Source organism: Cherax quadricarinatus, chromosome 70 (genome assembly GCF_038502225.1).
Source record: "Cherax quadricarinatus isolate ZL_2023a chromosome 70, ASM3850222v1, whole genome shotgun sequence".
Lineage (NCBI taxonomy): Eukaryota > Metazoa > Arthropoda > Malacostraca > Decapoda > Parastacidae > Cherax > Cherax quadricarinatus.
In genome coordinates this window covers 22,036,371-22,059,252 of record NC_091361.1, presented here as the reverse complement: position 1 = coordinate 22,059,252, position 22,882 = coordinate 22,036,371, and the positions used below count along the sequence as shown (strand labels likewise).

General features: G+C 39.9%; 1 protein-coding gene across 5 annotated transcripts in view; it reads right to left on the bottom strand.

The window, feature by feature from the left end:
• The window catches only part of GluProRS (Glutamyl-prolyl-tRNA synthetase), a 105,789-nt gene that overhangs the window by 5,701 nt on the left and 77,206 nt on the right, over nucleotides 1-22,882 (bottom strand). For all 5 annotated transcript variants that reach the window (XM_070099950.1, XM_070099951.1, XM_070099952.1 and 2 more), the window contains 2 exons: nucleotides 20,350-20,432; nucleotides 584-835 (listed from right to left, as the gene is read on the bottom strand). In XM_070099950.1, the coding sequence (XP_069956051.1) occupies nucleotides 584-835; nucleotides 20,350-20,432 (335 nt within the window). The remainder of the gene's footprint in view (nucleotides 1-583; nucleotides 836-20,349; nucleotides 20,433-22,882) is intronic.

Sequence of the window (22,882 nt, the reverse complement as noted above, 5' to 3'; positions counted from 1 at the left end):
CTTATTCTTCAATCTTGGTGGACAAAGCACTGTGCATTTTGAAAGTAATGTGACAAAGTAAATTTCCCTAACGTGATACCAAATTAATACAGTGGATCCCCGCATAACGCTCACCTCCGAATGCGACCAATTATGTAAGTGTATTTATGTAAGTGTATTTATGTAAGTGCGTTTGCACGTGTATGTTTAGGGGTCTGAAATGGACTAATCTACTTCACAATATTCCTTATGGGAACAAATTCGGTCAGTACTGGCACCTGAACATACTTCTGGAGTGAAAAAATATCGTTAACTGGGGGTCCACTGTAATAATTGTCTGCAGATAAAAAATTAAGTGCTGGATTTCAAAAAGGCTACTGATGCCTGCCAGGTGAAGCGATTATAAATATAGGTGTTGTGAACAAGTTGTATGAGATGAAACTAAGCTTTAGGTAAGACATGACAAATAATTACAAAATGTCAATGTAGTATATGAAAAAATTACTGAATTAAAAACACACCAACAAGTAGGAGAGGAAACCAACAGCAAAATCAATGAAAGCAATTAATAACTTTCATTCAAAATACTGACGGTAATTTTTACCTTAAATGCCAACTGATAGTACTGATTGAGGAGAGCAGCTTTGGCATGACCTATGTGAAGGTACCCACTAGCTTCTGGGGGGAAACGAACAACCACCTCCCCCATCTTGGCTCCAGGGAGCTCAACAAACTTTCCACCATCTTCTTGCTTCTTTACACCCAATGCTGAGCTCTCTGCTGAAACTGTAGTGGTTTTGGAAGAATCAAAGGCTTTCTTGATTTCATCTGGAAGCTCTGCGATGACATTACCAACCTAGAGAAAAGGCAGACAATATACTGATTTGCAAATGTAAAAAAATAATATACCTTTCCTTGCCAGTAATTAACACCCCAAAAGTTTTCTTCAAGTCTACAGCAGAACATTCTTGTCAAAGAGGTTACTTTAAGCCTTGTACCAAGTGCTAGACTGCAATAATCAATAATAGTAATGAAGCATGAAGTGGAAGAAAATATATTACAAATTGTGCTTAAAAAGTCAATTTACATAACTACAAGACGCAACTGCAAGATTAATAAAATTAGAAATACTTATCTCCCACACACTTCATAGTCGAGAACTTTCTGAAAGAATAAAAAATCTAACTTTTTTTATTACACCAGACATCTCCTACCAAGCAAAATAAACACATTAACCATCATTATACAGTGGACCCCCGCATACCGGACGCCTTGCATAACGGACAATCCGCATACCGGACGCTTTGATTGCTAAAATTTTGCCTCGCATACCGCCCAAAAACCCGCTCAGCGCCCTTCGTCCGAGACGTGTCCAATGTGCGGCCTGAGCCAGCCTCATATGTTCCGCCGGTGGCATTGTTTACCAGCCAGCCTCCGCGGTAACATTCAAGCATACAATCGGAATATTTCGTATTATTACAGTGTTTTCGGTGCTGTTTCTGGAAAATAAGTGACCATGGGCCCCAAGAAAGCTTCTAGTTCCAACCCTACAGCAATAAGGGTTAGAATTCCAATAGAGATGAAGAAAGAGATCATTGATAAGTATGAAAGTGGAGTGCGTATCACCGACCTGGTCAGATTGTACAAGAAACCCAAATCAACCATCTCTACTATTGTGGGCAACAGAAAGGCAATCAAGGAAGCTGTTCTTGCCAAAGGTTTAACTGTGTTTTCGAAACAGAGATCGCAAGTGATGGAAGATGTTGAGAGACTCTTATTGGTGTGGATAAATGAAAAACAGCTAGCAGGAGATAGCGTTTCTCAAGCTATCATAAGCGAAAAGGCTAGAAAGTTGCATGAGGATTTAATTAAAAAAAGGCCTGCAACTAGTGATGATGTGAGTGAATTTAAGGCCAGCAAAGGTTGGTTTGAGAGATTTAAGAAGCGTAGTGGCATACATAGTGTGATACGGCATGGTGAGGCTGCCAGTTCGGACCACAAAGCGGCTGAAAAATATGTGCAGGAATTCAAGGAGTACATAGAAACTGAAGGACTGAAACCTGAACAAGTGTTTAATTGTGATGAAACAGGCCTGTTTTGGAAGAAAATGCCAAGCAGGACCTACATTACTCAGGAAGAAAAGGCACTCCCAGGACATAAGCCTATGAAAGACAGGCTTACTTTGTTGATGTGTTCCAATGCTAGTGGTGATTGCAAAGTTAAGCCTTTATTAGTGTATCACTCTGAAACTCCCAGAGCGTTCAGGCAAAAGAATGTCCTCAAGGAGAATTTGTGTGTGCTGTGGAGATCAAACAGTAAGGCATGGGTCACTAGGGACTTTTTCTATAACTGGTTACACCATGCATTTGCCCCCAATGTCAAAGATTACCTAACTGAAAAGAAATTAGAACTTAAGTGCCTCCTGGTGTTAGACAATGCCCCTGGTCATCCTACAGACGTGGCAGAGCGACTTTATGGGGACATGAAATTCATTAACATCAAGTTTTTGCCTCCTAATACCACTCCTCTCCTGCAGCCCATGGACCAGCAGGTTATTGCAAACTTCAAAAAACTGTACACAAAAGCTCTGTTTGAAAGGTGCTTTGTAGTGACCTCAGAAACTCAACTGACTCTAAGAGAGTTTTGGAGAGATCACTTTAATATCCTCAATTGTATAAACCTTATAGGTAAGGCTTGGGAGGGAGTGGCTAAGAAGACCTTGAACTCTGCTTGGAAGAAACTGTGGCCAGAATGTGTAGACAAAAGGGATTTTGAAGGGTTTGAGGCTAACCCTGAGAGGAGTATACCAGTTGAGGAATCAATTGTGGCATTGGGGAAGTCCTTGGGGTTGGAGGTTAGTGGGGAGGATGTGGAAGAGTTGGTGGAGGAGGACAATGAAGAACTAACCACTGATGAGCTGATAGATCAACTTCAAGAGCAAGAGGCCAGACCTGGGGAAACTGGTTCAAAGGAGGGGAGAGAGAAATTGAAGGAATTGCCTACTACAAAGATTAAGGAAATGTGTGCAAAATGGCTTGAAGTGCAAACCTTTTTTGATGAAAATCACCCTCACACAGCTATTGCAAGCCGTGCTGGTGACTGTTACAATGACAATGTTGTGAACCACTTTAGACAAATCATAAAGGAACGAGAGGTACAGGCCACTATGGACAGATATGTTGTGCGAAAGAAGTCCAGTGACTCTGAAGCTGGTCCTAGTGGCATTAAAAGAAGAAAGGAAGTAACCCCAGAAAAGGACTCGACACCTCAAGTCTTAATGGAAGGGGATTCCCCTTCTAAACACTAACACTCTCTCTCCCCTCCTCCCATCCCATCAATCATCACCAGATCTTCAATAAAAGTAAGTGTCATGTAATTGTGCATGCCTTTTTCAGTTTGTGTGTATTAAAATTAACATTTCATGTGGTAAAAAATTTTTTTTTTCATACTTTTGGGTGTCTTGCACGGATTAATTTGATTTCCATTATTTCTTATGGGGAAAATTCATTCGCATACCGAACATTTCGCATAACAGCCAGCCCTCTTGCACGGATTAAGGTCGCTATGCGGGGGTCCACTGTATTATTTATTTGAATTGGGAGGGAGGGGGGGAAAGTGATAAATGCATAGGCTGTTATATAGCACCTGGGGAATGGAAGACATTCAGGTTCAGTCTAGGAAAGGGAAGGATAAACCCATTTCCATGGATCAACAGCCCCCTTCCTCACTGGCAACAAGCACTTCCTTGTAAAGTAAAAGGACACAAGTGCAACTAATGTGACATTTTATTGTGGCAACGTTTCGCTCTCCAGGAGCTTTGTCAAGCCGTTACAAACAATACATGGACACAGAGGGTATATATAGGCTCAGAGTGAGGTGCAATACTAGAGGTAGTAGTAGTAGTAGTGACATAAGTTGTAGTAGTAGTAGTAGTAATACAATATGGTAGAGCAATTAACTCGTAAATGAGTAAAAGGATATAAAAGCTATTACATACTTGGGTAACATAAAAATAGGTAAGACAAATATAGACTGTTACACAAATAACCCGCACATAGAAGAGAGGAGCTATTTGTGCGGGTTATTTGTGTATCATTCCAGTCACGGTATTGTGCCTTTTTTTGTTAAATATAGATTGGATAGAGGCAGCCTGTTTCAGTGTTCACTCTCTGTAATGTGCTTTGTGTAGTATTAACAAGAGAGACTATGTGATGGCAGGGTTTACTGTGTTCAGGAGGATTCTTGCTAAGACTTCAGAGATGGTGAAGCTGCCTTTGTTTTGTTTAATTGTATTCGAAACAGCGATTAGTGCTGACTCAAGGCACTTGCGTCTATGGAAATTAGTTTCTTTGATCACTTATTGGGCGTCCCTGAATTTCATGAGATGATTGGTGGAATTTCGGTGTTGTTTACAGGCGTTATTCAAGTTATCGATCCTACATGCGTAAATGTGTTCATTGAGGCGGGTGTCGAGGTTTCTTGCTGTTTCACCTACATAAATCTTGTCGCAGCTTCCACAGGGTATAGTGTAAACCCCTGCATTGACTGGTTCGTGGTGCTTTTGATTTTGTCCTGGTCAGATCCTTTATTGAAGTGCTGAAAGCGATGGCAACTCTGGTGTTAGCTTGTGAAAGTATACTTTAGAAACGTTCAGTGCAACCTGGCTGTTGGGAAGAACTATAACTTTGTTAGGAGTGGTGTTGGTGCGTGGTGAATTAATGATCTGAAGAGCTCTTTTCTTGCAGTCTTTGATGAAAAAAGAAGGAAAATGTAACTCAGTGAAGGTTTGGTGAATGTATGTACATTCCTTGTCAAGAAACACTTCCTTTAAAGGGCATTCATTCTGTAGTTGTCTTGTCAGAAATATATGGGCATCACTATTTCAATAGCCATCCAAATTACATCTCTGCTCATCCCTTGGCATGCAGGGACTATACTTTCCATCTCTAAAAGTTCAAGTTCTGCTAAATGCATTCCCTGAATCCCTTCATACCTGTTACCTTATTCACACTCCAACAGCTTATCTAATCCCAAGTCACTTATTTTCATTGCCTTCATCATGCCAGTTGAATGTTTAACTTCCAATCACTGAAAATCTCCTTCACATTCTCATTCCAGCCCTTCCTGGAACCTCCCTACACCTTCCTTCCACACTCAATTTATACACCCACTTGATTATCTTATCTTTCTCCATCCATTCTAAATGACCAAACCAACTAAAACTACTGCTCCCTGAACTATATCTTTCATATTATTATATATTCTAATTTCTTCATTCCTTATTCTCTGCTGATAGAAAAAAAAAATTTAATGCTAATATCTAGCAGATACACCTACCATCCGACTTACGACCGAGCTCGGTTCCGAGAAACCGGTCGTAAGTCGAAATGGACACAAGTCGAATTTCACTACTGAATATCAACATAACATTTTTGTAATGACTTCATTTTATTGTTTTATTTTGGTATTTCATGTTTTACTTTACTTTTTATGTTGTTAGTACTGTATTTTATACTGTAAGGTTTAGGATAAACACTGTGTACAACACAAACACTTGTTTATTTCCCAGAAATTTGGCATAAAAAACACGATCGTAAGTCGAGTCGTCGTAAGTCGAGCAGGTCGTAAGTCGGATGGTAGGTGTATTATGTTCCTAATCAAAATGTATTATGCTCCTAATCTTGGTAAGGGGCATATATTACATACTGATAACTGGTACACAAGCCCCATACTCAGTGATTTCTTGCAAGTGAACATGACAGACGTGTGAGGCACAGTGTGTGGTAATCGAAAGCATATGCCAAGGTTCGATGCTGGCACTTGTAGAGGTGAGGTGCAGGCCTTTGCTGCCAATGACATCATGGCATTTCGGTGGCATGACAAACGTGATGTCACATTGTTGACATCAGTTCACCGAAACAAAATGGCACACACTGGCAGGCACAACCGAGAGACCAATGAACCCATTCTAAAACCTGCAGCTGTCATGGACTACAACCTCAATATGCACTTAGTGGACAAATGTGACATGCAGATTGAGCTTGGTGATTGTGTACGCAAGAGTTATAAGTGGTATATAAAACTTTTTTCCATCTTCTTGATATTTCCATGCTAAATGCTTATAACATATACAAGTTGAAGACCAACAACAAACCAAAATATGGTGAATTTTGTTTGTCAGTCATCAGACAAATAATATTCAAGTACCAAGGAGCAACGCCTGCAATAGAGCAGCGCCCACGAAATTACCAACACATGCCATCTCGTTTGAGGCCTGGTGGTCACTACCCCATACAACTGCCTCCTACTGCTTTCAAGAAAAGTGCTCAGAAGAGGTGTTTTGTATGTGGACATACCACAAAACGCCCACGAACATGAAGAGACACTCGTTTTATGAGTGAGGAGTGTCAAGTGCCCCTCTGCATATACCCATGTTTCAAAGAGTTCCACAAGTGTTCAGTGACTGTACATATGTATATATATTATAGAACTATAGTAATAAACAATGTTTTGTATTGTTTGTGTAAACAAGTTTTTTAAACAATCTAATAGTGATAATGTTTGTTCAGTTATTGTGTTGTAAACAATGAGTGTATATTTGAACAATGCACTTTACTTTGGCCTCACAGGCCACATAAATTACTTAGAAAAGAAAGATATTGGAAAATACAAGAAACCTTCGAATTGGAGTAAATAAAAGAATACCGGGTGGGCGGCATTCGCCGCTCATTTTCTGCCAACTTTGTGCCTCCATACCTCGGTAAGTACTGATGGCAAAAAAAAATTTTTAAGCTTAAATCACTCGGTAAAATAATCCTAACATTTTGGTAAGAAAATTTTTTTTTTTTTTTTCAAATATTTTGCAACATAGAATGACAGTTTCAGAAAGGGGCTTGCGAAAGTCAAAGGGTTAAATAAATTATCCCACAATAAAAGGCACCTAGAGATGTGAAGAAGGGCATGTGTAGCCTATAATTTTAGAGACTGTGATGGCTCTGATAGGTATACCTGGAGAGGGTTTCAGGGATCAATGCCCTGGCAGCCAGGTCTGTGACTAGGCCTCATAAATGTTGCATATGTGAGGCCTAGTCAAAGACTGAGCCATAGGGGCATTGATCCCTGAAACCCTCCCCAGGTATACCTATCAGAACCATCACAATCTCTAAAATTATAGGCTACACATTATGCCTTTCTTCAAATCTCTAATTCAAATCTCTATACTTCACATATTTAAAGCACTGGAACTATACTGCTGATGATGCTGAACTAAAACAATTACTGAAAAACTAACAGAATAAAATACACGGCCATCACACTGGAAACAAATATCTAGCTTTCATCTGAGCCTCCACAGACACTCAATTAAAATACAAGACCAAAACATGAATAAAGTACCAGATCATTTAAAAGTGTCTTAACTTCCTTTACAAATTAAAAAAAATGAGAATGTTCTTCGTGTTTAATTATTCCAACGATATTTACCCTATATAATACCCTGAAACCAATCTTTTCTTTTAACTTAACTCTTAAACTGCATACATCAGGAGACCTGGCTGGGTCCAACATACAAAATACATCAATTTTTAATGCCCTCAAATTTGCCACACACCGCCATTTTAGGTCTCCTGCCATACCACCATCTTATGTCTGGGAAAAAATCTAGGACCAGGCAAGTCTATGCAATGCATTACTGGAGACAATGCTTCAGCATAACAGGTAAACAATACAACCAGGACCTATTTTCCCACCACCAGCTTCCCTCCCACCAAGCAAGATGCAGAACTGGCAGAAAGATGCCACATTTGTTCCAAATTTATTAAAATATCTTGAAACTAGACCTGCATCCCCCAAAAACTACTTTAGCGTGTATCAGGGAAGGATAGACCCTGCCCCCTGGCAGTAAGGGCCCCTCATGCAGGAGACTTTCTGTTAGCTGTTTCCAACTCTAGCCTTGGGACATGCCTCGAACCACAGACCATCCCCATTGGTATTGCCCTTTGACTTGCCGCCCCTATTCTCACTGAACATGGGTGTATTTGCAGAAGTGAAGCAACAGACCAATTTGGGTACCTCGGTCTTGTGTGACGTAAATCCAAGGGAAAGATTTCAAGGCATGAAGAGGTTACTAACATCATAAAGAGGAGCCTCACAACAGCCAGATGCCCAGCAATAAGGGAGCCACCCCAACTATGCAGATCTGATGGCAGCCAAAAGCATCCAGATGGTATCAACCTTGAAGCCTGGACAGACAGCAAGCAGGTGATGTGTGACAACACATGTGCATCTACATTGGCTGATACCTATCTCCAATACACCAAGGAGGAAGGAAGGACAGATACCAGCTTCAGGGAGTCCCAAAAGTCTAGAAAATACAGTGAACTTGCCCATCATTATATGTTTGTTCCCACAGGCTCAGAGACCCTTGGTCCATGGGGAAAGAGTGCATCTAAGTTCCTTAAGGAGCTAGGTAAAAGACTCATCAGGATAACTAGGGATCCCAGGGCAGCTAGTTTTCTATTCCAGCAACTCAGGGCTGATGCTCAGAGGAGTAATGCCTGCTGCATCTTGGGCATGTGCCCCAGCTCTGAGGAGCTGGGTGAGATTTTTGCATTATAATCAGTGGCAAACATAAAGCAATATGTACTAGAAATGTATCATGTACTGTATGTATCATCTTTATACCAGCAATATATCTCTTAAATCTTTTGTACCATATTATGTAATAAAATATACCTATTGGTAAAAGAGAATGAAAAGATGGGGTGGTAGGAGTAGTGGAATATTTAAATGGCTTCAGGAAGAAATCCAAATATTCTTCCTTGAAGCCTTTTATCCACTTTTCCGAGGCTATGGGTTCCACAATTCATACCAGAGGTGGACCTCATTCTATATCTTGATATTAACAATGGAATTAAGTAAAAATTCACACTACATTATGCAGATTTATTTACCAGAATAACCCACTAAAATCAAACTGTGTGACTTATTTTCATGTTTTGAGGAATATCAAACCTTAACCCTTTTGCCATCACAATCCCTAAAATTAACCCTTTGACCGTCGCAACCCCCAATCCTGAGGTGTCTCCTGGTGTCGCAAAATTTAAAAAAAAATATATATATATTTTTTCTTATGAAATGATAGAGAATCTTTTCCCGATTGTAATGACACCAAAAAAACAAAATTTGATGGAAAACTGACGGAATTATGCTCTCGCGAAGTTAGCGACCTCGGCGCTGTTTACAAATCGGCGATTTCACCCACTTTGAGCCCTATTTTCAGCTAATTCCATTATTCCAGTCGCCCAAACTCATAGCTATTTCTTTAGAACTCCATTTTTTCTATCGATTGAGTACACGAAACTGCCCATTTACCGATTTCAACTACCTAATAATGTGGTCAGAAATTTGCAATTTGGCCAATTTCACGAAAATTAAAAAATATGAAAATTTCAAAATAAGGTCCAGAATGAACAATGCAGACATTCCTGGCTCTAAAATAACATTTTCTTTGCTCATCAGTCATGTCTCCAGGCCCCTCTAATATTACTCTTGCTTTCTATTTTGAATTTTTATTCAAACAAAAAATAGAAGACTTACTATTATGCAGACTAGTGCAATACTGTAATAATTGTATAAATAACATCAACCCATTCATGACTGCATATTAGAATGGCTAGTTGGACATTTATTGGACAATGGCATCATTTGTTTACTTTTGAACATTGGCAAAAATCAAACATTTCCCCAACTTTGAGCTCCATTTCTAGGTTCTTTTTATAGTATAATCAATCAAAATCACCTCTATTTCTATAATATGTTTTCCATTCTATCAAATGAAACCAAGAAAACGAGAATACAACCATAAATACTATACGAAAATAGACCACAAAGTCGGCATTTTAATTAAAAAAAACGGTAGGAGTTTTTTTTTTCTCATTATGCACTGCGTGCTCCAGGATTTTTTTTATATGGTGCACACTGACCACACAGACCCATTCTCTCACATGTGGGCCTACCAGCTTTCTCCTGCTTGATTTCAAGCCGCTAGAATTTATGAGTATATATACGTCAAACACGGTACCTCGTAAGACGTATATATACGGCCGCGACAGTCAAAAGGTTAAGTGTTGAGAATGTTGCAATTAAAAAAAAAAATTAACTCCTGTAATGACATAGAATCCTTTCCTGGAGGTAATGACACCTAAAAATGAAAAATGTGAGAGAAAACTCATGGAAATAAGTTGGTGGGAAGTTGGCCATCTGGATGCAGTATACACAAGTGATTTTACACACTCCAAGGCCTATTTTAAGCCAATTTCATTGCTCAATGCAACCCAATTCCTAGCTATTTCGTTAGTGTGCCTTCCATTCTACTGATTGTATGGAAGAAATTGCCTATTCAACTATCAGCACCACCCTATAAAGTGCACAGAATTGCTAACTGCCTAATTCTACACAAAATTCAACAAATTCCATTTTAAAAACAGAGTCCAAAAAAACACTAGGCATTCCAGCCACTAAAGCAGTTTCCTTTGTTCATTAATCACATCCCCTAGAACTCCCCTATTTAGAGGGAATCCATCACACACAAAATGTGAAGTTTTACCCTATGTCTCAGCTTAATAAAATATAACTAAGAATGACTGGTCATGGTTTAAAACAGTCCAATAATTGAAGCAGACCTGGTAAAAAACAAAACAGAGCGTGGAGGGGAACCTACCCCACTCAACCCTTAAACTGTCCAAACGTAGATCTACGTTTTTTTAAACATTTGAAAGTAAAAAACATAGATCTTCTTATTGTTTTCTTTTTACATTTGAAAACGTGTAAAAGAAAACTTCAATCTACGTTTTTTTTTGTTATATTTGAAAATATGTAAAAAAAACGTAGATCTACTTTTGGAGCACTACGCATGTGAACAGATCTGTTTAAACAGTTTAAGGGTTAAGGCATATTTCACCTACTTCCAGTCTGGAACTGATCAAAATCATCTCTATTTCACTAGTACATCCTTCATTCTATCAAATGATACCAAGAAACTGCTAGTAAAACCATAAAAACCACCCTATAAAATGACTCAAATTTGCTACAGTGGAACCTCAGTTTTCGTATGCCCCAGTTTTCATGGGATTTGGTTTTCGATGACTTTTTTCGTCAAAATTTTGTCCCAGTTTTCATACATCTGTTCGGTTTTCATAGAGTTGAAAATTGTAACGAAGCAGGCCCCTTTTGGAAGAAAATGCCAAAGAAGACCTACATCATGCAGGAGGAAAAGGCACTGCCAGGATACAAGCCTCTGAAGGGTAGGCTAAGTCTTTCATTCTGTGGTAATGCTAGTGGGGATTTCAAAGTGAAGCCTTTACTGCTGTATCACTCTGACCATGTGTTCAAGAAAAACAATGCCATCAAGAATAAATTGTGTGTGATGTGGGAGGCTAACAATAAGGCATGGGTCACGAAGCAAATTTTCCTTGATTGGCTCAATGAAGTGTTTGGCCCAAGTGTGAAAAAATACCTCCTGGAAAATCAATTGTCACTCAAGTGTCTCCTGGTAATGGACAATGCTCCTGCTCATCCTCCAGACTTGGAAGACCAATTGCTGGAGGAGTTTAGTTTCATCACAGTGAAGTTCTTGTCCCTTAATACCACTCCTCTCATCTAGCCCATGGACCAGCAGGTAATTTCAAACTTCAAAAAACTCTACACCAAAGCACTGTTTCAATGGTGCTTTGAAATGACCTCAGACACTGAATTGACCCTAAGAGAGTTCTGGAGGAATCACTTCAATATCCTCAATTGCATAAGCCTTATAGATAAGGCTTGGCAGGAAGTGACTTCCAGGACGATGAACTCTGCTTGGAGAAAATTGTGGCCAGAATGTGTCCTCGAGAAAGATTTTGAAGGGTTTGAGACTGACCCTGATGACCCTACGCCTATTGTGGAATCTGTTGTGTCTTTGGGGAAGTCCATGGGGTTGGATGTGAGTGGCCAGGATGTGGAAGAGTTGGTGGACGACCACAGGGAAGAACTAACCAACGAAGAGCTGCAAGACCTTCGACTGGAACAGCAACAGATCGCAGCTGAGGAAACTGCTTCAGACGAGGAGGAAGAGAGAGAGGGAGAATGTGCTTTCTTTGGTGATTAAGGACATGTGTGCAAAGTGGAGCAAGTTGCAAAGTTTTGTGGAGAAATATCACCCTAACAAAGCTGTTGCAAGCCATGTCTGCAACATGTTCAATGACAATGCCTTGTCCCAATTTAGGCAAATCTTAAAGATATGCCAGAAACAGACCTTTCTGGACAGATTTTTTATATGACAGGGGTACAGTGACTCTCAAGCTGGTCCTAGTGCCAGTAAAAGACAAAGAAGGGAAGCAACCTCAGATAGGGCCTTGATACCTGAAGTCCTTATGGAAGGGGATTCCCCTTCCAAAAAATAACCTCTTCTCCCACTCCCCTCGCTGTTTTCCATATGCCAACAAGAGTCTTTAACACAGGTTAGTGATGTTAAATGTTCATTTATCCATTTCTTTAGTCATTTATATTTATTTCTCATTGTTTTCTGTATGTAAAACTATAGTTATTCTCTATAAAATGTATTTTTTGTTAATATTTTTGGGTGGCTGGAACGGATTAATTGGATTTACATTATTTCTTACAGGAAATATTGCTTCAGTTTTCATATGATTCAGTTTTTATCAGACTTTTTAGAACAGATTAATCACAAAAATTGAGGTTCCACTTTATTTTAAATTAAACTAGAAGTTCCCATTATATACTGAGTGGAGTAGGTTTTCTGTTGCACTGTGCACACTCACTCCACAGACCCATTCTCTTATATCTAGGTCAAAATTTACTGTTTGCAACACATTCAATGACACTGCCTCATTACCACACACTATCAACATACAGGTTCCTCAGGGTAGCACTCTTGACCCACTATTAAGTTTTATCTACATAAACAACCCACCAAATGCCTCTCAAAAATTTAAACCCATTCTGTTTGCAGATGACATTGGTCATACCTAATTCAGATCCCACTGTTCTTAATAACATAAGTTAATGAGGAGCTAATAACAATTTCTACCTGGATGATAGCCAGCAAACTTTTAACATAAAAATAATTTATGCACAGAAAAAAAAATTATTGGGAATACACCTGACTGCAAATTGCGATTCAACACTCACAACCAACAAAATTTTTTTTTCAACAAACCAGCCACATCCCACCAAGGCAGGTGACCTAAGCAGAAAAACAAAATTTTCTCTTTTTAAAATTAGTTCTGTATACAGGAGAAGGGGTTACTTGCCCCTTGCTCCGGCATTTTAGTCGCCTCTTACGACACGCATGGCTTACGGAGGAAGAATTCTGTTCTACATCCCCATGGAGATAAGAGAAAACAAACAAAAACTAGCAAGAAAATAGAAGAAAACCCAGAGGGGTGTGTGTACATAAATGCTTGTACATGCATAAGTAGAAGTAGCAAGATGTACCTGAAATCTTGCGTGCTTATGAGACAGGAAAAAAAAAAAAAAACAGCAATCCTAGAATCATGTAAAACAATTACAGGCTTGCATTTTACACTCACTTGGCAGAACAGTAGTTCCTCCCTGGGCGGTTGCTGTCTATCAACCTACTACCTAAAACATCCAACACATCTACAAAAATTTCCAAAATGGTGGGCATTCTAGCAAAAATACACTGTTCCACAAGCAACATTACTCACTCTGTACTAGTCTCAAATCTATACTTACCTCAAACCATACCACGGGCGGAATCTGAACCCGCGGTCAGAGAGTCTCAAAACTCCAGACCGTCACGTTAGCCACTGGACCAGCTAGCCACAGTAAGATTCGCCCAACTAGGTATATTTCTACACCATAGTAAGGTTAGCATAGGCACCACTGTGACCACAAATGCAAGTTTTTACAAACGAATCTCCAGCTAGCATGGCCGTGACAAACTCTAGCTCAAGTCCCCTCAAAGCCGTCAACATGACTCACGAAATCGTAATGACACGATTGCAAACAAACCATACCACGGGCGGGGATAGAACCCGCGATATTGTAGCTAGCTGGTCCAGTGGCTAACGCGACGGTCTGGAGTTTTGAGACTCTCTGATTGCTGGTTCTATCCCCGCCTGTGGTATGGTTTGTTTGCAATCATGTCATTACGATTTCGTGAGTCATGTTGACGGCTTTGAGGGGACTTGAGCTAGAGTTTGTCACGGCCACGCTAGCTGGAGATTCGTCTGTAAAAACTTGCATTTGTGGTCACAGAGGTGCCTGTGCTAACCTTCCTATGGTGTAGAAATACAGTGGACCCCCGCATAACGATTACCTCCGAATGCGACCAATTATGTAAGTGTATTTATGTAAGTGCGTTTGTACGTGTATGTTTGTGGGTCTGAAATGGACTAATCTACTTCACAATATTTCTTATGGGAACAAATTCGGTCAGTACTGGCACCTGAACATACTTCTGGAGTGAAAAAATATCGTTAACCGGGGGTCCACTGTATACCTAGTTGTATGAATCTTTTTGTGGATAGCTGGTCCAGTGGCTAATGCGACGGTCAGGAGTTTTTTGACTCTCTGATCGCAGGTTCTATCCCCACCCATGGTATGGTTTGTTTGCAATCGTGTCATTACGATTTCTTGAGTCATGTATCTCTTGCTATCTGTTTTTCATTTATCTACACCAATAAACAGTCTCTCAACATCTTCGAGTACTTGCGATCTCTGTTTCGAAAATAAACTTGCACCTTTTGTAAGAACAGCTTCCTTGATTGCCGTTTTGTTGGCCACAATAGTAGCGATGGTTGATTGGGGTTTGGTATACAACCTGGCCAGCACCGAGACACTCACTCCACTTTCGTACTTAGCAATTATCTTTCTTCATTTCCATAGTAATTTTCACCTTTTTTTACCGCATGGTTGACACTAGAAGCTTTCTTGGGGCCCAAGGTGGCTTATTTTAAAGGTACAATCACTAAAAACACTGTGATAATATGAAATGTTCTGATTGTATGCATGGATGCGACTGCACTGGTTGGCTTATAAACACTGGCACCCACGGGACAACTGAGGCGCGCTCAAGCCACACGTGGACACGTCTCTAACGAATCGCATAGGGTGAGTTTTTTAGCGTAAGCCGAGGCAAAATTTTTGTGTTAAAATGTATCGTATGCTAGATTTAACATTAGGTGATGCAATCGTTAGCTGAGGGTCCACTGTACTTGCAACATCTGCCTCATTGCTCCCCTATCCGTTATCATATGCTTTTTCTAAATCCATAAATGCAATGAAAACTTCCCTACCTTTATCTAAATACTGTTCACATATATGCTTCAATGTAAACACTTGACCTACACATCCCTTACCCACTCTAAAACCTCCTTGCTCATCCACAACCCTACATTCTGTCTTACTTCTAATTCGTTCAATAATAATCCTACCATACACTTTTCCTGGTATACTCAGTAAACTTATTCCTCTATAATTTTTACAATCTCTTTTGTCCCCCTTCCCTTTATATAAAGGAACTATACATGCTCTCTGCCAATCTCTAGGTAACTTCCCCTCTTTCAAACATTTATTAAACAAAAATACCAACCACTCCAACACTATATCCCCCTGCTTTTAACATGTCTGTCATGATCCCGTCAGTTCCAGCTGCTTTACCCCCTTTCATTTTACGTAATGCCTCACGCACCTCCCCAACACTCACATCCTGCTCTTCTTCACTCCTAAAAGATGGTATACATCCCTGGCCACTGCATGAAATTACCACCTCCCTTTCTTCGTCGACATTTAAAAGTTCCTCAAAATTTTCCCGCCATCTACCCAATACAGTGGACCCCCGCATACCGTTGGCATCACATAACGATTAATCCGCATACCGCTTCCTTTAATCGCAAAAATTTTGCCTCGCATACCGCTTAAAAACCCGCTCACCGATTTTCGTCCGAGACACGTCCAATGTGCGCCCTCAGCCAGCCTCACATGTGCCGCCGGTGGCATTGTTTACCAGCCAGCCTCCGCGGTAACATCCAAGCATACAATCGGAATATTTCGTATTATTACAGTGTTTTCGGTGCTTTTTCTGGAAAATAAGTGACCATGGGCCCCAAGAAAGCTTCTAGTGCCAACCCTACAGCAATAAGGGTGAGAATTCCAATAGAGATGAAGAAAGAGATCATTGATAAGTATGAAAGTGGAGTGCGTATCGCCGACCTGGTCAGGTTGTACAAGAAACCCCAATCAACCATCGCTACTATTGTGGGCACCAGAAAGGCAATCAAGGAAGCTGTTCTTGCCAAAGGTTTAACTGTGTTTTCGAAACAAAGATCGCAAGTGATGGAAGATGTTGAGAGACTCTTATTGGTGTGGATAAATGAAAAACAGTTAGCAGGAGATAGCGTCTCTCAAGCGATCATAAGCGAAAAGGCTAGGAAGTTGCATGAGGATTTAATTAAAAAAATGCCTGCAACTAGTGCTGATGTGAGTGAATTTAAGGCCAGCAAAGGTTGGTTTGAGAGATTTAAGAAGCGTAGTGGCATACATAGTGTGATAAGGCATGGTGAGGCTGCCAGTTCGGACCACAAAGCGGCTGAAAAATATGTGCATGAATTCAAGGAGTACATAGAGACTGAAGGACTGAAACCTGAACAAGTGTTTAATTGTGATGAAACAGGCCTGTTTTGGAAGAAAACGCCAAGCAGGACCTACATTACTCAGGAGGAAAAGGCACTCCCAGGACATAAGCCTATGAAAGACAGGCTTACTTTGTTGATGTGTTCCAATGCTACTGGTGATTGCAAAGTTAAGCCTTTATTAGTGTATCACTCTGAAACTCCCAGAGCATTCAGGCAAAAGAATGTCCTCAAGGAGAATTTGTGTGTGCTGTGGAGGGCAAACAGTAAGGCATGGGTCACTAGGGACTTTTTCTATGACTGGTTACACCATGCATTTGCCCCCAATGTGAAAGATTACCTAACTGAAAAGAAATTAGAACTTAAGTGCCTCCTGGTGTTAGACAATGCCCCTGGTCATCCTACAGACGTGGCAGAGCGACTTTATGGGGACATGAAATTCATTAACATCAAGTTTTTGCCTCCTAATACCACTCCTCTCCTGCAGCCCATGGACCAGCAGGTTATTGCAAACTTCAAAAAACTGTACACAAAAGCTCTGTTTGAAAGGTGCTTTGTAGTGACCTCAGAAACTCAACTGACTCTAAGAGAGTTTTGGAGAGAGCACTTTAATATCCTCAATTGTGTAAACCTTATAGGTAAGGCTTGGGAGGGAGTGACTAAGAAGACCTTGAACTCTGCTTGGAAGAAACTGTGGCCAGAATGTGTAGACAAAAGGGATTTTGAAGGGTTTGAGGCTAACCCTGAGAGGATTATGCCAGTTGAGGAATCCATTGTGGCATTGGGAAAGTCCTTGGGGTTGGAGGTTAGTGGGGAGGATGTGGAAGAGTTGGTGGAGGAGGACAATGAAGAACTAACCACTGATGAGCTGATAGATCAACTTCAACAGCAAGAGGCCAGACCTGAGGAAACTGGTTCAGAGGAGGGGAGAGAGAAATTGAAGAAGTTGCCTACTACAAAGATTAAGGAAATGTGTGCAAAGTGGCTTGAAGTGCAAACCTTTTTTGATGAAAATCACCCTCACACAGCTATTGCAAGCCGTGTTGGCAACCTGTACACTGACAATGTTGTGAAACACTTTAGGGAAGTCATAAAGGAACGAGAGGTATAGGCCACTATGGACAGATATGTTGTGCGAAAGAAGTCCAGTGACTCTGAAGCTGGTCCTAGTGGCATTAAAAGAAGAAGGGAAGTAACCCCAGAAAAGGACTCGACACCTCAAGTCTTAATGGAAGGGGATTCCCCTTCTAAACACTAACACTCTCTCTCCCCTCCTCCCATCCCATCAATCATCACCAGATCTTCAATAAAAGTAAGTGTCATGTAAGTGTGCATGCCTTTTTCAGTTTGTGTGTATTAAAATTAACATTTCATGTGGTAAAAAAATTTTTTTTCATACTTTTGGGTGTCTTGCACGGATTAATTTGATTTCCATTATTTCTTATGGGGAAAATTCATTCGCATACCGATTATTTCGCATACCAATGACCCCTCTTGCACGGATTAAAATCGGTATGCGGGGGTCCACTGTACCTCCATCTCCCCATCTACTAACTCCCCTACTCTGTTTTTAGCTGACAAATCCATTTGTTCTCTAGGCTTTCTTAACTTATTTATCTCACTCCAAAATTTTTTCTTATTTTCATCAAAATTTCTTGACATGCCTCTCCCACTCTATCATCTGCTTTCCTTTTGCACTCTCTCACCACTCTCTTCACCTTTCTTTTACTCTCCATATGCTCTACTCTTCTTATAACACTTCTGCTTTGTAAAAACCTCTCATAAGCTACCTTTTCCTCTTTTAACACACCCTTTACTTCATCATTCCACCAATCACTCCTCTTTCCTCCTGCACCCACCCTCCTATAACCACAAACTTCTGCCCCAAATTCTAATACTGCACTTTTAAAACTATTCCAACCCTTTTCAGCCCCCCCCCACTACTCATACTTGCACTATCCCACCTTTCTGCCAATAGTTGCTTATATATCTCGCCTGAACTTCCTCCTCCCTTAGTCTATACACTTTCACCTCTTTCTTACTTGTTGCCATTTTCCTTTTGTCCCATCTACCTATTTCCCTAACTGTAGCTACAACTACATAATGATCCAATATATCAGTTGCCCCTCTATAAACATGTACATCCTGAAACCTACCCATCAACCTTTTATCCACCAATACGTGCTATATCATACCTTGTATATTTATTTATCCTCTTTTTTATAAAATATATATTACTTATTACCAAACCTCTTTCTACACATAGCTCAATTAAAGGCTCCCCATTTTCATTAACCCCTGGCACCCCAAATTTACCTACTACTCCCTCCACAACATTTTTACCCACTTTAGCATTGAAATCCCCAACCACAAGTACTCTTACACTTGGTTCAAAACTCCCCATGCACTCATTCAACATTTCCCAAAATCTCTCTCTCTCTCCTCTACACTTCCCTCTTCTCCAGATGCATATACACTTACTATAACCCACTTTTCACATCCAACCTTTATTTTACTCCACATAATTCTTGAATTAATACATTTATACTCCCTCTTTTCCTGCCATAGCTTATCCTTCAACATTATTGCTACTCCTTCTTTAGCTCTAACTCTATTTGAAACCCCTGACTTAATCCCATTTACTTCTCCTCACAAACTCTCCCACCCCCTTCAGTTTTGTTTCACTTAAAGCCAGGACATCCAGCTTCTTCTCATTCATAACATCCACAATCATCTCTGTCTTATCATATGCACAACATCCACGCACATTCAAACATCCCACTTTGAGAATTTTCTTTTTTCTTTTCAGTTACAAAATATAAATTATTCATTTAGAGTAGGATTTTAGACTAACAGAAAGCTTTCATTTAGGAGTGTTTGTTGCCATTTCATGAGAAGTGTTCACATACATGCTGATTACATTCTCAAACATTAACACTTAGTCTTTCATACACATACCCTCATATTCATTCAAATGAACTTTCATTATCAGCAATCATTCCTGAAACATGAAAAACACACCATACCACGGGCGGGATTGAACCCGCGGTCAGAGAGTCTCAAAACTCCAGACCGTCGCGTTAGCATGAAACATGACCCTGTCATCACAACTTGCTGTTCTCAGTATTGCAAGTTGCAAACTATTACATTCAGCATCATTAGTAAATCTATTAAGCTAAGACTTAACCTGGGCATAAACAAAAAATTAAAATTTAAAAAAATTTCACACCAGCCCTCTCTCATTGTGTTAGGGTGACCCAAAACAAAAGAACACTCTCACCATCACTCCGTTTATGACCACTTTACCAGAGGCATGCAGACATTAGATGGTTCTTCAAACTATAATGTCAGTATATCTCTGGCAAGACAGTGATAGAGTGAGTAGTGAAAATATCACTTTTTTGGTGGGGTCACTCTACCTGAGTGGAAAGTGGCTGGTATATTTAAAAAAAAAAATACAAAACAGCATGTGGTTTCATTTTCACTAGGTTTCATTTCAATGTAAGCTTAATCAAATTGATAAATATTTCTATAGAGTCAAACCTGTACTACTTTGTGTGTTATTCTGCTCCATTTACTGGTTCTCAGCTTTCTATCCACATCTTCATATTTTGGCAAAACCAGTTATTAATTCAAGTTGGATACAATTTTGTTCACCTTTTCTAACAAGATAAATTCATGCTTCACATGGGTATAAGGCTCATTATTACAATACCTGAGATTCCATCAGGTTATACCAGCGCAGAACATGTACTGGGGCTTTGTCACTCTTCAACAGTGTGTGCCACGCTGCATTTTCTGAAAAAATATAAATAAATAAATAAATAAATGTTGCATACATTTCTTTATTCAGGCTAATTATATTCATGAAAGCCTCTGCAAAACCTGATTAAAAGTGACTGTTTCATCAAGAACCATGTTAAGTGTGAGGAGCAATTCACAATAAATTCACAAACTGATGCTTCTCTTTCACAGTTTAACCCTTTCAGGGTCAGCAGGCCCTCTCCTAAACTTGTTCTCAGGGTCGGAAATTTTTCGAAAAAAAAAAAAATTATTTTTTCTTATGAAATGATAGAGAATCTTTTCCCAATCATAATGACACCAAAAGTATGAAATTTGATGGAAAACATATGGAATTATGCTCTCACGAAGTTAGCGGTCTCAACAATGTTTACGCATCGGCGATTTCGCCCACTTCGAGCCCTATTATTGGCCAATTACAATGTACCAGTCGACAAAAATCATACCTGTTTCACTAGAACTCCATTTTGTCTATCGAATGAGTACAAGAAACCACCCATTTACCGAATACAACTAACCAGTAACGTGGTCAGAAATTGGCAATTTTGCCAATTTCACACAAATTTCAAAAGATGCCAATTTCCAAACAGGGTCCAGAATAAACAAGACAGACATTCCTGGCACTAAAATAACATTTCCTGTGCTCATTAATCACGTCCCCAGGCCTCTGTTACATTTCTTTTGCTTTCCTCTTTGAATTTTAGTTAAAAGCAGGGGAGAAGAGTGTTGGAGTGGTTGGTATTTTTGTTTAATAAATATATGAAAGAGGGGAAGGTACCAAGGAACTGGCAGAGAGCATGTATAGTCCCTTTATATAAAGGGAAGGGAGACAAAAGGGATTGTAAAAATTATAAAGGAATAAGTTTACTGAGTATACCAGGAAAAGTGTACGGTAGGGTTATTATTGGAAGAATTAGAGGTAAGACAGAATGTAGGATTGCAGATGAGCAAGGAGGTTTTAGAGTGGGTAGGGGATGTGTAGATCAAGTGTTTACATTGAAGCATATATGTGAGCCGTATTTAGATAAAGGTAGGGAAGTTTTTATTGCATTTATGGATTTAGAAAAGGCATATGATAGAGTGGATAGAGGAGCAATGTGGCAGATGTTGCAAGTACATGGAATAGGTGGTAAGTTACTAAATGCTGTTAAGAGTTTTTATGAGGATAGTGAGGCTCAGGTTAGGGTGTGTAGAAGAGAGGGAGAATACTTCTCGGTAAAAGTAGGTCTTAGACAGGGAAGTGTAATGTCACCATGGTTGTTTAATATATTTATAGATGGGGTTGTAAAAGAAGTAAATGCTAGGGTGTTCGGGAGAGGGGTGGGATTAAACTATGGGGAATCAAATTCAAAATGGGAATTGACACAGTTACTTTTTGCTGATGATACTGTGCTTATGGGAGATTCTAAAGAAAAACTAAAAAGGTTAGTGGATGAGTTTGGGAATGTGTGTAAAGGTAGAAAGTTGAAAGTGAACATAGAAAAGAGTAAGGTGATGAGGGTATCAAATGATTTAGATAAAGAAAAATTGGATATCAAATTGGGGAGGAGGAGTATGGAAGAAGTGAATGTTTTCAGATACTTGGGAGTTGACGTGTCGGCGGATGGATTTATGAAGGATGAGGTTAATCATAGAATTGATGAGGGAAAAAAGGTGAGTGGTGCGTTGAGGTATATGTGGAGTCAGAAAAAAACGTTATCTATGAAGGCAAAGAAGGGAATGTATGAAAGTATAGTAGTACCAACACTCTTATATGGGTGTGAAGCTTGGGTGGTAAATGCAGCAGCAAGGAGACGGTTGGAGGCAGTGGAGATGTCCCGTTTAAGGGCAATATGTGGTGTAAATATTATGCAGAAAATTCGGAGTGTGGAAATTAGGAAAAGGTGTGGAGTTAATAAAAGTATTAGTCAGAGAGCAGAAGAGGGGTTGTTGAGGTGGTTTGGTCATTTAGAGAGAATGGATCAAAGTAGAATGACATGGAAAGCATATAAATCTATAGGGGAAGGAAGGCGGGGTAGGGGTCGTCCTCGAAAGGGTTGGAGAGAGGGGGTCAAGGAGGTTTTGTGGGCAAGGGGCTTGGACTTCCAGCAAGCGTGCGTGAGCGTGTTAGATAGGAGTGAATGGAGACAAATGGTACTTGGGACCTGAAGATCTGTTGGAGTGTGAGCAGGGTAATATTTAGTGAAGGGGTTCAGGGAAACCGGTTATTTTCATATAGTCGGACTTGAGTCCTGGAAATGGGAAGTACAATGCCTGCACTTTAAAGGAGGGGTTTGGGATATTGGCAGTTTAGAGGGATATGTTGTGTATCTTTATATGTGTGTGCTTCTAAACTGTTGTATTCTGAGCACCACTGCAAAAACAGTGATAATGTGTGAGTGTGGTGAAAGTGTTGAATGATGATGAAAGTATTTTCTTTTTGGGGATTTTCTTTCTTTTTTGGGTCA